At 37.6% G+C, this 16,241-nt stretch overlaps 1 protein-coding gene across 1 annotated transcript in view; it reads left to right on the forward strand.

Moving 5' to 3' along the window:
- Window positions 1-16,241, forward strand: part of eftud2 (elongation factor Tu GTP binding domain containing 2) — a 53,353-nt gene that overhangs the window by 18,066 nt on the left and 19,046 nt on the right. The window contains exons 4-16 of the mRNA XM_041217593.1: window positions 817-895; window positions 1,479-1,554; window positions 1,834-1,899; window positions 2,906-2,941; window positions 3,029-3,119; window positions 3,958-4,040; window positions 4,702-4,868; window positions 8,207-8,331; window positions 11,133-11,196; window positions 12,596-12,686; window positions 13,607-13,742; window positions 14,576-14,703; window positions 15,041-15,234. Coding sequence (XP_041073527.1) covers window positions 817-895; window positions 1,479-1,554; window positions 1,834-1,899; window positions 2,906-2,941; window positions 3,029-3,119; window positions 3,958-4,040; window positions 4,702-4,868; window positions 8,207-8,331; window positions 11,133-11,196; window positions 12,596-12,686; window positions 13,607-13,742; window positions 14,576-14,703; window positions 15,041-15,234 — 1,336 coding nt within the window. The remainder of the gene's footprint in view (window positions 1-816; window positions 896-1,478; window positions 1,555-1,833; window positions 1,900-2,905; window positions 2,942-3,028; window positions 3,120-3,957; window positions 4,041-4,701; window positions 4,869-8,206; window positions 8,332-11,132; window positions 11,197-12,595; window positions 12,687-13,606; window positions 13,743-14,575; window positions 14,704-15,040; window positions 15,235-16,241) is intronic.

The following is a 16,241-nucleotide window of genomic DNA, read 5'->3' on the forward strand; positions in this document are numbered from 1 at the left end:
ATTTAATATTCGCTACACTTCTACTAACCAGATTAATCAACCAAGATCGGAGTTTGCTGTATGTCAATAACAGGAAATATGTACAAACTATTTGTGTATTAAATAGACTTGCTGCAGCGTTGTTCTTAGCAGCATGTAAAATATTTTAATAAACTCCTGGAGGCAATCATTTTTTAAACTGTTCATTCCTCAGTCTTACAGGTGAAGAAACAGTAATAAACTGACTCACTAAAAAGCATGCAAGGAAAATTCGCTCAGTCATGAAGCATCAGTAAAAGTCAATAACATATTAAACACATATAAATCATAAGGTGTTTAATCAGAGGATATCAAAGGGTGGTTTAGAAACTGAGCTACAGGCTTGGAGGAACAACATCAGTGAAAGAACAAACGCATTTATGTAGCACCGTTCACAACCTCAGGATGTCCTAAAGCACTTTGCAGCCAATGAAGTACTTCGGCAGTGTAGTAGTCATTATTGTAATGTAGTGGCCTGGAACTGGGATGTTTGGATAGTTGCCCTCCTATAATGAATGGATCCTGTATGTTAGCTGGAGAAGCAACATAATGGTAATAGTCCTCAAAGGAAGCCTGTGTTCAAGAATACTTCTTTGGATTAACTTAAACAGAAGCAAATATGCAATCTTCTTTGACTGTGCCACTCTTACTCCCATGACATGTATTCATATAACAGATTTCTAAGTAAAATTGTTAATGGGTCTGTTTAGGCTGTTTTAGTGACTTTGCCCATTGAAGTATATTGATTAATGGAATCACTTGTTGCTGTTTTTATAATTGAGATTTTTCAACTTCCAGAACCTATTATTAAACCTGTCAAGAAAAAGAAGTTCACTTTGATGGAACAGGAGTTACCAGAAACAGTGTATGATATGGAGTAAGTGAATAGTTATGTAATATCCTAGAAAGTGACTTTAAAACAAATAACGGGTGCCAGCATTGATTACCTTCGGGTTAGGTGTAGTACAGCTTCATGCTGAATATTTGGCTGTTGTGCCCTAATAGTATCTCTTAGATCTGCCAGACTGTGAAGTTTTCCATTTTCTGCACCAACCATCATGGCCTCTTCAATTAATATTGCCACAATTTGTCCTGACTTGGGAATAATTAAGTGTTCTATGCACGTGCCCATTGGAAATTACAGTGTGTGTTCATAAACACATACAATTTGGTAATCTTATAACTGGCACATTCAAGCTCAAGATTCAGAGGTGAAAGGTGCCCAGTCCGCTGCAAAGGGTTTTTTATTCACTGCGAGTAAGTCCTTTGAGCATAAACTAACTGGTATGCCAACCAATTATTGTTTTGATTCAAAGCAAGTCACTGTTACCTTTCTTAAGTATACTTGCAACCATATGATTGAATATGTCTTTTCTTTGGCAATCAATTCCATGTTTGATTATCCCTAAGGTGAAAGTATAAACAATTACATGAATTGTCGCTTTTTTTATAAATTTCAGATTCCTTGCAGATCTGATGGACAATTCTGAGCTAATTCGGAATATTACTCTCTGTGGACATTTGCATCATGGGAAGGTATGTAATACATGTGTGGAGGTATTGTGTCAATTGCAAAGTATGGTTTGAACTTTAATTGTATCGCAGGATTAAAAATCAAAAACTGCAAAGTATTATGTATATGCTGTGTTTTTGTCATTGTTGCTGGCACATGAACGTGTTTTATTAATGTACTGAGAGTAAATGTGGTATTCACTATTTTGATTGATTGTGAAGTAACAGAAATTATGGAAGTGAACATTGTAAGTGAAATGGTATCATGCTGTAATCAACATCTTATACTAATTTTTCTTTCAGACAAATTTTGTTGATTGCTTAATTGAACAGACTCACCCAGAGATCCGTAAAAAGGATGACAGAGATGTAAGCACTTTTGCAGCTATTTTCTTAATATTGTGCATTTATCTGGGAAACCTTATTGATAATTATATCAATCCTGACTGTATTTGCACCAGTTATCTTATTCAGCAGATAGCAATGTTATTCAGTGCTTTTTAACTCTTTAAAGCCTGAGCTTACATTTGACTTAAATATTAAGAACAGCTAAACCAAAATTATAGGATTTAGTTAAAGCCCAATGTTTGTTATATTAATCAATTGTTGGCTACTTGCTCCTCTGGTTCAGTTTGAAATCATACTTCTTTCTGCCTAATTTTACTGAAATTGATGCAACTTTTAAAAAAAATTCAAAAGAGAATTTTGAGCATTAATGCAATGAATTTTGAGCATTAATGCAGTGAATTTTGAGCATTAATGCAGTGACATCTTAATATGTTGAAGATTATCTATCTTGATGTATCAAAGTTCTCAATTTGTCTCAATCTCAGATTATTCACCAAGGAAAGATGAAACATAAAGCCAGATGTTTCCTGTGTTGCTAGACATGTCAAATTCAAATTGTCCATCGCAACGGCATAGATAGAAATAATGCCTACCCAGAGAACTTTCACCGATTGTTGAATGTGCTGATTGAGATAATAGTGGGAGGACAGCAGATCAATGCTGTAGGATAATGTAAGGTGCAGCCACACCATATATTCTGGGAGAGAGAATTTAAGCATAGCGCAAATATGTCATTAACAGCTTAAGAGAGCAGAAGGTCTATTCATGAGTTAGGAGAATGGGCTAGGGATAGATGCATTGAAATCTTAATATATTGGTTGGGGATTGTGAAATTATTTTCACTCCCCTGAGCCTTGATAAATTGATAAATTTTGTTTTTTGTACAACCAAACTGTTGCGTCACCAGGGTATTACTCAGAAGAACATAAGAAATAAGCGCAGGAGTAGGCCATTTGGCCCTTCCAGCCTGCTCCGTCATTCAATAAGATTATGAGCAATCCTTAAGTTGTACTTTGTTTGTTTACAGCTTCGCTACACTGACATACTCTTTACAGAGCAGGAGGTAAGCATAAAAATGTTGCTTTTTATTTGAATTTATTGGAGCTTTTTGAAATTCTCTAGGATAATTTCTATAATTATTTTTTTCCAGAGAGGAGTAGGTATAAAAAGTACACCAGTCACAATGGTCCTTCCAGATTCCAAGGGCAAATCCTATCTCTTCAACATCATAGATACTCCAGGTGCGTGCTATGAATTTATCTCAAGTATTTAGTAAGTTGTTACACCACAGGCTATGTTGTTCCACTCATGATTTGATGCAGGTAACAAATAGTTTTTGTTAAGTTATTTCCTTGATTCAGTGTGTAAATTCTTAGTAATGATTTTGATTTCATCCACGGCTTACAGAAAAACACACAAAAGAATATGGTAGCAACCATGTTGATATCGGGCACCTTAGTGAGATGGGTTCAAATGGTGAATGCCTTACTTGAAAATTAATAATAGAGAAGTTTCATATGAAGACATCCTGAATGGCTGCCAAGTGTGATTTCAGTCCAATTATTTATATTTCTTGTACCCATAGTTTAAACAGAAAACCCAGCAGGAAGGTAGTTAGATACAATTTATCTAATGAGCTATAAACAATTTCTGTATTATTTGTTCAAGCCTATCTGTTGGACAAATAATAGTATTAAATCCTTGAATTTCACAAATTAATTCAATTTAGTTTCATTTTATACACTTAATTTTTCACCATTTCATTGATATGTCCTCACCTTTGAGATGGAACTCGTCACTGCCATGTGTTCTCTCCAATAGCTGTTTAATTAGAACTGGTGTAAGTAATTTATACAAAATAATTTACAATGATAATATCTTTGAGAGTTAAATTTTTATTTGATTTCAAGACTCTTTTCACACTGCTAGAACTGTTATCAACCCATCTATAAAAACAGCAAATGCTAGAAATACCCAATAAGTCAGGTAGCATCTGTGGAGAAACAGTCAGAGTTAAAGTTTCAAGTTGATGATCTTTCATCGAAGACTTTAACATAAATTTTGTTTCCTTCTATTCAGGACATGTAAACTTCTCTGATGAGGTCACAGCCGGTTTCCGGATCTCTGATGGTATGGTACTGTTCATCGATGCAGCAGAGGGGGTAAGTAGGTTCATATCTGTAGTAGACCAAAAAGAAAAGTAGTTCCTTCTAGGGTATATCTGCTCTAAGATGGTGTCCAGGTTCTGGGTATTGAAATGCACGAGTCAGATTCTATCTGTGGGATTTTAAAAGTATTGTTCAAATCTATCTCAAATGGAGTGGAAATCATTCTTTTGGACATAAGCATTTGTGTAAAGTGAGTTTCTTGCAGATTTGGCCCAGTTTTAGTCAGCTTGAATAAGAGAAGTCCTAAATTTGGCAGCAAATTGACATTCTACTTATAGAAGTTGTGAAAGATACTATATAGGGACAGTTTTTTAATGATATTAAATGGTTATCTGTTGTGAGGAATGTGAATTTTCGGCTTGTAGAGTAAAGGGACCTCTTGAGATTGAAAAGATCCATTGTAGAGGAACTATAAGGGTCATGTAGAGGAAAATTTCTTTTTCATCCGACCCATACAATGTATTGCCTGGGTGAATTGAACATGGATGGCTGCAGAAAATGGGAAAGCCAAACGCCACTTGATTGCAAAAAATTACTTGTTTATGTAGAAGAAACTTTTTAAAAGTATTGTAACAAGGATTTAGTTATTATGTATCTCACCATTTATTTAATGTTGTTTCAATGTATTATGTGGGTTTTTTTTTGGAAACTCCAGGTAATGCTGAACACAGAGAGGTTGATTAAACATGCGGTGCAGGAGAAGCTAGCTGTTACTGTTTGTATTAATAAAATAGACAGACTCATTCTAGAGCTAAAGCTGCCTCCAACTGATGCATATTACAAGCTACGTCACATTGTGGATGAAGTCAATGGATTGCTTAGGTATGCTGTTGTTTCTCTTTTGAAAATACATTTCTTCAAATAATAAAATGATGATCTGTCTACATCACTGTTCGGAATATTTTTGTTAGATATTCAAGGTTTTTGCAGGTTTAACCTAATCCACGTTTTCCAGTGCATTTGACCAGCTTTGGTCCATTAGTGCGTGTGTGAATTGAAAAAACAATCTGAACTAATTAAACATAAATATAAAGGGTATGTGCTATTAACTACTTCAAGAATGCCTAGAAACCTACATAATGAGATTGCAACTCCAGATTATGCTGTCTATATTTTTTTAAATAAGTCAAATTGAAGGAACTTTTGTTTTGTCTTTATGGCACAACATTTGCATATTTGAGAATGCATGAATTATTTTGATTTTTATAGAGTTTTGCTTCAGCATGCATTATTTCATCAGTGGCAGGACAAGGTAATCAGCTATGGACATCTCCATAGACATTATTAATACCCCTTGGCCATGCAAGATGGCAAGGTCTTGCAACTCCCATAGTCTCAATCACTGATAAAGCCACCTCTGATTACTTCCTTGTATCACTGTCCATCCACATCCACCCCTTCCCCCTCCAAATGCTGTTTCCCTCTGTTTCAACCCCTGGAAAAGAGTTCTATCCCAATGTAATTACAACTGCATTTTCAAAATTCCAACTGTCTAACCTTTGGCCCTCCATTCACCATGACATTTCTGCAGCTGCCAGTTTGCTCAATCACACCCTTACCTTCGCCTTCAATGCCCTCACACACCGATTATAAGCATCATTCTTTGTCCCTCCCTGACCATTTGCTCAATATGCACCTCATCTCTGCTGCCTTAAGTCTAAGGGATGCAGACAAACAGATTAGTTTAGTCATTCACCACCAGATCTAGCTGAATCACATAAAGGTTATGCCCTTGTCTGTGAAAACTGCTCACTCCCCCAGGATCATCCTGAAATGAAAAGGTAACTCCTGGCTCCTGTCTGTTCCACCTCTACTTCCAAAGCAAGTGTGAGGAGTTCATGGATTTCTTTCTCACAAATATTGATACCATCCGATCAGCTGCTGCTACTGTGTCCCTCCTTTCCACTGGTCTACGTGGCCAAATGCCCTCTAAGGCTTCTCCTGCCCTATCCCTAAACTTGTATCTTTCTCTTTCTATCCTATCTTGCCACATGCCCTCTCTGAACTCGTCTTGTCTTTCAAATCTGCCATTATCACTCCTCTCCTCAAAACAAAATTGAAGAGAGAATGAGGAAACTGGGCCAGCATTCACTAGAGCTTTGAAGAATGAGAGGTGATCTCATTGAAACCTACTAAATACTTCCAGGGATAGACAGGGTAGATGTAAATAAGATCTTTTCCCTGTTTGGGCAGTCTGGAATCAGGGGATTTCAAAATAAGGGGGAAGCCACTTAAGACCAAGATGGGGAGAAATTTTTTTACTCAGAGGGTTGTGAATCTTTGGAATTCTTTACCCCAGAGGGTTGTGGAAGCTCTGTCATTGAGTATGTTTAAAGTAGAGATTAGATCTCTAAATGCCAATGATGTAAAGGGCTATGGGGATAGTGTGGAAAAAAGGCATTGAAGTGGATGATCAGCCATGATCATATTGATTGATGGAACAGACTCAATAGGCTGAATGGCCTACTCCTGCTCCTGTGTTCCTAAAGACTCTTGACCCTCTTTCAATTCAAACTCTGCCGATCTCCAATCTCCCTTTCTCTCCAAAATCTTTGAACATGTTGTCACTTCCCAAATTCATGCCATCTGCCATGGAATTCCATGTTGAGTCCCTCCAATAAGGTTTCTGTCCCAGCTGCAGTACCGAAACAACGCTTATGTCTCGCCGTGACACCTGATGTGACTGTGTCAAAGATAAACTATCCCTCTTCATCCCCTTGACATTAGTGGCATATTTGGCCTTGAGATCAGCTTCCAACTGCTTATTCCACCATCACTAAAGCTAGCTCTTTCCACCTCTGTGATATTGCCTGCCCCTGGCCTGCCTCATCTGTTGCTGAAACCTTTTCATCCATGTCTTTGTTACCTCTAGACTTGACTATTCTAACACACATCTGGTCAGCCTCCCACATTGAGGTCATCCAAATCTCTACTGCCCATGTCCGAATTCACACCAAGTCCTGTTCACCCATTACTTCAGTGCTCACTGACCTACATTGGCTTCCAGTTAAGCAATGCCTCAATTTTAAAATTTTCATCCTTGTCTTCAGATCCCTCTATGGCCTTTCTCTGAAATCCTTTTCAGCCTCAGAACTCTTTGAGATATCTGGCCTATTGAGTATTCTGATTTCCAACACCTTCAGCTGCCTGGAATTCTCTCCCTAAACCCTTCTACCTCTTTCTTCCGTTAAGGCACTCACTGAAACCTACATCTTGAACCAAGCTTTTAGTCATCTGCCCTGATGTCTCCTTATGGGCTCAGTGTAATTGATGTTTTATAATGCCCTAAGAAGCGCTTTGGAACATTTTATTATTCTATGTTAAAGGTGCTATTTAAATGTAAATTGTTTTTGTTATCCAGAGAGGCTTCAGATTCTGTGGTGGCAAGACTGCTGCTGAAATATTTTGCCACCTTCAAGGTGAGCATTTCAGTTGGCATCTTTGGCAAGAACAAATGTGATGTCCTCCTCTGCCTTTTCACCATTTCACCTTTAACTGGATTTCTTGTACATTTGACTGCTAAGAAGGATTGAATTTCCAAAGCACACTGTTTTCAAATTTTAAAATAAATTGTTATTTTTTATTTGGTGGGGCATGACTTGGCATCTGCAGTTCGCTGCATGCTATGTTTCTGACCTTGGTTCTTTTGAATGCAGGGATCTTGACAAAAGGCAAAGCAATTATCCACATGAAGGAAGAAAATTAGAGGACGTGCACATTTGTGCTGCATCAATGCAAATTCTAGTAACTAGCTTAAGAGAAACACTCTGGGAGCCTGAATTAGGTTTTCTGAATTTTTTGAACAAGAAAATGGTACATGGTGCAGAAGGATCATTAGAATCAAAGAAATTATGATTTTGGAGGAGGTCATTTGCCTGTTGCTGCTGTGTAGGTGCTAGCTTTCCAACTGGAGCTACCAACTCTAATTTCATTTGTCTACCTTTACAGAATATTGAACAGAACAGGAAATCATACCAGATAAAAGCAAAATACTGTGGATGCTGGAAATCTGAAACAAAAACAAAAATATCTGGAAAAACTCAGGTCTGACAGCATCTGTAGAGAGGAAGACACCAGCTGAGTTTTTCCAGCTATTTTTGTTTTTGTTTAGGAAATCATACAAATCTTGTTTAAATATATTTCTCTCTCTCTCTCTGTAGCGTCTATTCAACAGATGAAAACCTGATTGTTTCCCCTCTGTTGGGTAATGTTTGCTTTGCCAGTTCGCAGTACAGTATTTGCTTCACCCTGGGATCCTTTGCCAAGATTTATGCTGATACATATGGTGAGAATTCATTATAATTAAAGAAGACAGAAAAACATTTGGTGCTTTTAACCTACTTCCTTTGTAATGCTGATCTGTACATGGTGGTCTGCTTAGTTCATTTAGCAAAAGTTGGAAGAACTGGCAGATGTTAAGTGTACCTATGTGAAATGCAAGGAACATAGATGAACAATTTAGCATTCATTAAGTTTATTTGAAGCTAGCTCACGTGCAATCACAAGACCAATGCAATGCAGATGATCTTCAGAAGTGATCTAGAATATGAAAGCATGGAAAAATTTCTGCAGTTATACATAGCATTGACCAGAACTTGCCTGGAAAATTGTGTCCCATTTTGAAAATATTACCTTAAAAAAATATATATACTGACCTTGGAAGGCATCCAGCAACAGTTCACCAGGGTTAATATCTGAGATGAAGAGCTTTACCTCTGATGATAGGTTAGGTAATATATTCTCCAGAGATGAGGAGGTTAAGAATTGTTTTGCTGAAGCATTTAAAATAATAACGATTTGTGAAAAAGGAAACGACTCTTCTCTCTGGTAGGAAGATTTGGAACAAGGGAACATCATTTTAGAATTAAGATTAAACTTAGACTTAGAATATTATGAAATGCAAAGAGGCCATAGGTGCAAATTTAGTTGAGTATTTAAAAGGGAGGGAGATATTGAGGAATTGGATGCAATAAGGAATATGGAGATAAGACTTGAATACTAAGAGCCTTCATTTTTAAAAGTTTTGGATGTCATTGTACAGAGTTAAAAATATAAGAAACTCCAGGCTATTCACTGCACCTTCCACTCCAACCAAAGCACATGTATGATTGTAGAGATAGAGTACTTCGCACAGTTCTGGTCCATAGTCAAAAAAAGGATACAGAAGCACTGGCAAATATGTAAAAAAAAGATTTACAATGATGATACCAGAACTAAGAGGTTATACCTGTTGGGAAAGATTGAACAGGCTAGAGTTCTTTTCTCTAGAAAAGAGAAGACTGAGTGGTAATCTTTTCGAGGTCTGTATAAAAGAATTTGATTGGGTAGGTGTAGAAAAGGTGGTTCTAGTTGTTAGGGAGACCAAAACTTGGGCTGGAAATGTAAGATGGTCACTAATATATGCAAAAGGGAAATTCAGGGAAAATTTCCTTACCCCGAGAGTGTGGAACTCACTACCATAAAGAATGGTTGAGGCAAATAGTATAGATGCATTTAAGGGAAAGCTAAATAAACTCATGAGGAAGGAATGGAAGGCTATGCTGTTAGGATTAATTGAAGAGGGATTAAAAGAGGCTCATGAGGAACATAAAAAACACATGAATCAGTTGGGACAAATGGTCCATTTCTGTGCTGTATAATCTGTATAATTATATGGACTATCTTCATTTATCTGTTAATCTACTTTAGTTACTTCCCCTACCTCCCCTGACAAAAGAATAATCAAGAATTAGTATTGATATTGCTAACACCCTCAATTTTACAATTTTTACAGTTGTTGAATCTACTCCTCTTTAGAGGTGCCAGCTGATCCACAATTGAGTACCTTCTCTGGGAGTCTGTATACCAGGAGACAGAAATCTGGCCTCCTAAAATCAGAGAATTTAAATCCCTCCTTTGCCTGGATACACAGCTGTTAAATATACGCTCCACTGACGTGAGCATTCTATTCAGGAGATTTGCCAGATGAATATTGTTCTTTCTTGTGGTTGGTTTTAGTGCCTCTGGCCAAACAAATTAGCTGCCCCATATCCTCTTGATTGAGGAAATGTTTAAAAGCAAAAATTAGATATTCTGCGTTTAAGATTTTGTATGTGGCACTATAATATTATAGATTTCCTTTGATCAGTCAAATCACAGAGCTGTCACCTGTAGTCTTTCAAATGAATCATACCCCAGAACAACAAACCCAAAAGAACCAGGAGAGTCACAAGACCTGGAACCAGAGGCTAATCCTGGCACAATCTCTGTAGTGCCTTTTGCTAACTAGTTTAACTCCAAAAAGATCACATTCTGTGAGGAAAATAAAATTGCATGTGACTGGCACAAGAATTCCTCACCCACTGTATTTGATAGACCTAAAAATAAAATTTGCAGCATGAACACTTCATTGAGAAAAGCCTGTCTCTACCCATAACACCTTTCAATTGCTCTAATAACTTTACTATACATCCTGATGCATTGTACCAAACTACTTAACATCCTGCTATCAGTTGCACTTTCACCTGTTCATTTATGACCTGTTTAAGATGCGGCTTTGCAGTGCACATAAGAAAGTGAATGTGCATTGTGACCGACATCATTGTTCCACCTTTTGTTGGGTTGTCTTTTCTACCATGCATCATCAAATATCATCACCACCTGAACACACACACACATACGCTTCCAAGTTCCTCTACAGCTTTGCTGTTTCATCCTCAACCTCAAGGCTGGGGCTCCCTAATTTCCTGGAATTGACTACTCCCCCACTCTTCTGTTCTCAACCCTACTAAACTGCAATAGGCTCATTTCTTCCCCACCAACTGCCAGGAGGCATCCAACGAGAAAGTTAAAGCTTGTGAGGTGCATACAAAGGCTGTATGTAACACAGAGTAATTGTAGAAAGAAACTGTTGACGACATACAAAGATTAAAAGACAGGTGGGGTTAAAACGAAAGATGCGGTGATGCATGAATTGGAGACTGCAAAAATACTTCATTAATTGCGAGCAATTGAGAATTGCTGCAGTCACTGCTCTGGCTATTGCCCAGAATATACAATGCCGTTTTCGAAACGTTCCATAAGTTTGTTTAAAATATTTCTTTACAGGGGACATTAACTACATGGAATTTGCAAAGCGTCTATGGGGTGACATTTACTTTAACCCAAAAACGTAAGTTTGAGCTCATTCAAGTTGGCTCTTGTGATCCTACTATTAAATGTATGCTGATATATTTTTAAAGAAATATGTGCTCAAAAAAAGTGAGGGATGTAGTGCTGAGGGACAGACCTTTTACTATTCTCGGAACTGGGGTCAGCTATAAGACCGAGTAAAGTACTTTCTTCTCTGCTTCAACAACATGTCTCAGCCCCAAACTCAGAAAAACAAACTCTTCATACTCAGGATATGGTATTGCTTGCAAATACAGCATTTTTTCGGCTATTCCTAGCTTCCCTTGAGAAGGCTTGGTGAACTTTCTTGAATCCATGTGGTGAAGGTACTCTCACAACGCTATTAGTAAAAGTTCCAGGATTTTGACCCAGAGACAATGAATGAACGGTGATATATGTTCAAGTTGGGATGTGTGCAACTTAAAGCTTTCTGAATACCTACTGCCCTGGGAGAGATCATGGGTTCAGGAGGTGTTGCCGAAGGAGCCTTGATGAGTTGCTGCATTGCATCTTGTAGTTAGTACACACTGCAAACACAACATGATGATGGAAAGAGTGGATGTTTAAAGTGCTGCATGGGGGAGCCGATTAAGCAGATTGCTTTATCCTGTAGAGTGTTTTGTTTCTTACATGTTGATATAGTTGCACCTATCCAGGCATGAGTTAATCTCTAATTAACTTCAGGATTTATCGTAGATATAATTTACAGCCTGAAAGAAAGGCATTGAAAAACTTAAAGCATCTCACCACCTTCTTACAAAATAATGTACTGGGCGCTGCATAGCATAGCACTTGTGTGCACTATCCGATCTTCAATAATCAATACCACTGGAGACATTTCAGTGAACCATCAGTGACCATCAGTGATGGGAAATGACCTGTTGGTAAGCAGTCTAAAGATGCATTTGTATTGCAACAACAACCTTAATGTGAAGCAGTTTTATTTTGCAGCTATATTATATGTTTGGTGTAAATGCAAACTGAATCTAGAGTCAGAGCTCGACCTGACACCACTTTGGAATCTCAGTGACTTCTGTCCACTGTTGGGTTGGGCTCTGACACCAGAACTAAGTTTGACCTCAGTAGAGTTACAAAAGGCTCCTCATCAGTGCAAAACTTGTAATATAAATGCACACTAGGAGATTCACCCTTGGGTCCACTGGGACACCTTCCAGTGACTAGCTGAGTGGCACTGACCCAAGAATTGGTCCTTGCTAAGCCTCTTGGTACAAAAGATGAAAGGCAAGAGTGTAAACAGACTTTTGAAATGCATATTTTAAAAGTGCTTAACAAATGAATTGGCTTGTTGAATATTCTTTAGTACTTAATTTCTTGTTAAAAATGTACATTTTCAAAATTGCTTTCCAGCTAATGCACACAAAAATATATTCTTCTTTCAGACGGAAGTTTACGAAGAAGGCGCCAACCAGTAACTCTCAGAGAAGTTTTGTAGAGTTCATCCTGGAGCCTGTCTATAAGATTCTTTCTCAGGTACACATATACATATATATAGCAAAACTATTATTGTCACACTACATAATAAAAACAGTAGGCGGTTGACTATAGTTAAATGGTGATAATTTAGATGTTAGAAGCCTGAAACAAAACTAAAGATGAACTCCTATGATCTATTCACAGCCCACTTATTCTAGCTTACCTAAAAACTATTATCCTCCCAAAAAAGCTTTTGGAGTCATGTTTTGAATTGTTTCACTGAATCTTTGATGATGAAGATAAATATGAATGCTTGAACTCTGTGGATCCCCTTGTATAGCCAAAACATGGAAAATTATGCTGTTTAGCTGGAACTGGAGATCCCAAGATAAATATAAATGCTTCATGTTGTTTGCAGTGTCAGCAAGCTTTTTGCAGGGCTAGGCACTTACCAATTTTAGCATTCAGATAGAGGAAATGTGAATGGACACTTCTGGCTTTCCTGGTGCTTTTGTTTACTGTTGGCATCTGGCCTGTATTGTCAAATAGCTTATCACTGAGAACGACCTGAAATAGCCTTCAGGTATTCGAAAATGTAGCCTGACTTCAACCTTTCCAGGATATGAGAAAATTATCTTTGAAGTACACATTCTGAATCCTCTCTGGGACCCATTACCTGTGAATATCGTAAACGTTGTTCATGGTCTGTTCCCTGCAACAGAGGAGGAACAATAATAGATACTGAGTGTTGAGAGCAGGTCAAGTGTAGTTGGAAGGTGGGGAAGTAATGGGACAAAGATGGTTAGGCAGGAAATTGCCTCATGGGATTGGTGGGACTGAAAATGGAAGCAAGAATACCACCTCTGGAAGTAAGTGAAGAAAAAAAGTATATTGAGTTTTCTTAAAGTTATAGAGAAGATATGTAGATTTTAGTCCTGCTGGGAAATGTCATAAAGCTGTTCATTTGTAATGCACAGGTTGTTGGTGATGTAGACACTACTCTGCCACGCACATTGGATGAGCTTGGTATTCATTTAACAAAGGAAGAATTAAAGCTCAACATCAGGCCCTTGCTGCGACTCGTCTGCAAGAAATTCTTTGGGGACTTCACAGGTAATCTAATGGTCAGCTATTTAAGATTGAGCATACAGTACCTGTTGCGCATTTCTTGTTACACCTGTGCTTGCTTTGCAATTAAAATTGCATGAGCACTATATTTACAAGGGAGTGGAAAATTGGGGGAGGAGAACCTGCATAAAGTACATGAAACCAGTAATTATAATTTGAAAAAGAATGGCTGCCTCCTCATAAACCTATTGTAGGAAATATTACATTTATGATGTGTGAATGGAAAAGGCTATTGCAAGTACTGTATTTTGTACACTGTGAGTTCCCACAATTCATGGAAGAGAAAGCAGGTGGTACCTTAAAGGGACATGATAGGGTAAATAGCTGCATTTTAACGTGAAGAAAACCCTAGACTACCCATAAATTACACCACACGAAATGAGCTCGAAAGACATAAATTATTGATTGGTTACTATATTTCCAACATTTCCAAATGTGGACATTTTGGCAATTAATCTTTACAAACTTATTAGCTGCTATGGTTTAGATGTAATTCTATTATTGGCTAGCCATAAAGGTTTGGCCGTCAAGTCACAACTGTAACTTGTGTGCTGTGCTACAACATATTGTGGCAGTAGTGTGAGAATGTACAAATGGTTTACTGAATTACATTTACCCATATCTTCTAATTATTAGAATCTGATTGGTAAAATAAAATAAACAAAAGCTAGTCTGCAAATGAGAATCTATCATTCTGTTGAGTGGATTTATAGCATCCTATTTTGTGTGAAAATAGTATTGTTGTGGTTTTGGAAGAGACTTTGTACAAGGTTTCCTGTTACTTATGATCCTCAATAACCAATGTAACTTTTCTGCAGGCTTGGTAGATATGTGTGTGCAACATATCCCATCCCCACAGTCTGGTGCGAGGAATAAAATCGAACATACATATACAGGTAGCCTGGATTTGGATCTTGGTGAAACTATGCTAGAATGTGATCCTGATGTAAGTAAGGTGGTTTATTTTTGATTTCCTTCTGAAAGCTTTTACTTGGTGATGAATCCTAATTTTTTTCGGTTCATCTAACCTGATAGTTCTACAGCCAATAGCCTAATCCCATGCTGAACACCAGAAAATGCCTGGGACAACCAAGACTTTCCCCTCTATGTAGTATTTATTGCCTGCTTATTTGACAAATTAGGAATTGAAGTATTTTATTGGTGGTGTTTCATCTGCCTCTGTCCTCTTTTTAAAAAAAACTGTTACAAGACTTGTTTTCTTGGCAGATGTTTCATATTGTTCACATTTCTCTAATCCTGTTATATATTTTGTGATTGCACAGGGCCCTTTGATGTGTCACACAACTAAGATGTACAGTACAGAGGATGGTGTACAGTTCCATGCATTTGGCAGGGTGTTGAGTGGAACCATTCATGCCGGGCAGCCAGTGAAAGTACTTGGAGAGAACTACACACTGGAGGATGAGGAAGATTCACAAATCTGTACAGTGGGCAGGCTGTGGATTTCAGTTGCAAGGTGCTTATTAGGAATGTTTCTACCCATAAGTTTGGATAGGAATTTGAGACAAATGGATATTGATCTAATTACAGTTGCAGCAAGAACAGATCAATGATTCATTAAACATTTTCCCTCCTCTTCAAAATAGACAGATGGTTGACTATAGAAATCTGTAGAAATTTTAAAAATTTTCAGGATTAGTCAGTGCTGTTGAAAGTTATTTTCCTTGCTCTCCTTAATAAAAGGGAGTAAAGTTAAATTAGTTAACTTTTTGTTGTTTTGATGATTTATTTATCTGTGCTTTACATATTTCTCATAGTTCCCATTCCCTGATACAGTGCATGGATTGCAGAATGGCTTCCATATAGAAAGCTGTTGGATATTTGAGAGGCAAGGGTGATTCACACAGCCATGTCACACCATTCTGTGAATGCAGACAAAGGAATTGTTGCCATAGATTTAAGTTGTAATTTACATTGATGTGGGTTCCTCTTCTTGAACGTTTTATAAGTTATTCTTTTCTTGCCCTTCTTGCCCATTCTCCAAACAATACAACATTCCCTAACTAAGAAAATGGTCACCATGACCAGACCTTTGCTAATTCCATTCTGATCCAATTATTGGGAATTGACTGACTGATATAACTTTACTCAACAACAACAGCTTGTATTTACATAGTATCTTTAGCATAATAAAACATCCCAAGGCACTTCACAAGTGCTTTATAAAGCAGAATTTGATATTGAACCACATAAGGGGATATTAAAGCCAAAAGCTGGGTCAAAGAGGTAGGATTTAAGGAACATCTTAAAGGAGAAAAAGAGAATTACTATAGTGAGACGAACAAGGTTAAGAATGGAATTCCAGAGATTTAGGGCACACACAGCTGAAGGCATGACCACCAATGGTGGAGCAATTAAAATTAGGGATACTTAAGAAGCCAGAATTAGATGAACATAAATATCTTGGAAGAATGTGGAGCTGGAGGTGACTACAGAGCTCAGGAGGGTGGCGCCATGGATGGA

Source organism: Carcharodon carcharias, chromosome 23 (assembly GCF_017639515.1).
Source record: "Carcharodon carcharias isolate sCarCar2 chromosome 23, sCarCar2.pri, whole genome shotgun sequence".
Lineage (NCBI taxonomy): Eukaryota > Metazoa > Chordata > Chondrichthyes > Lamniformes > Lamnidae > Carcharodon > Carcharodon carcharias.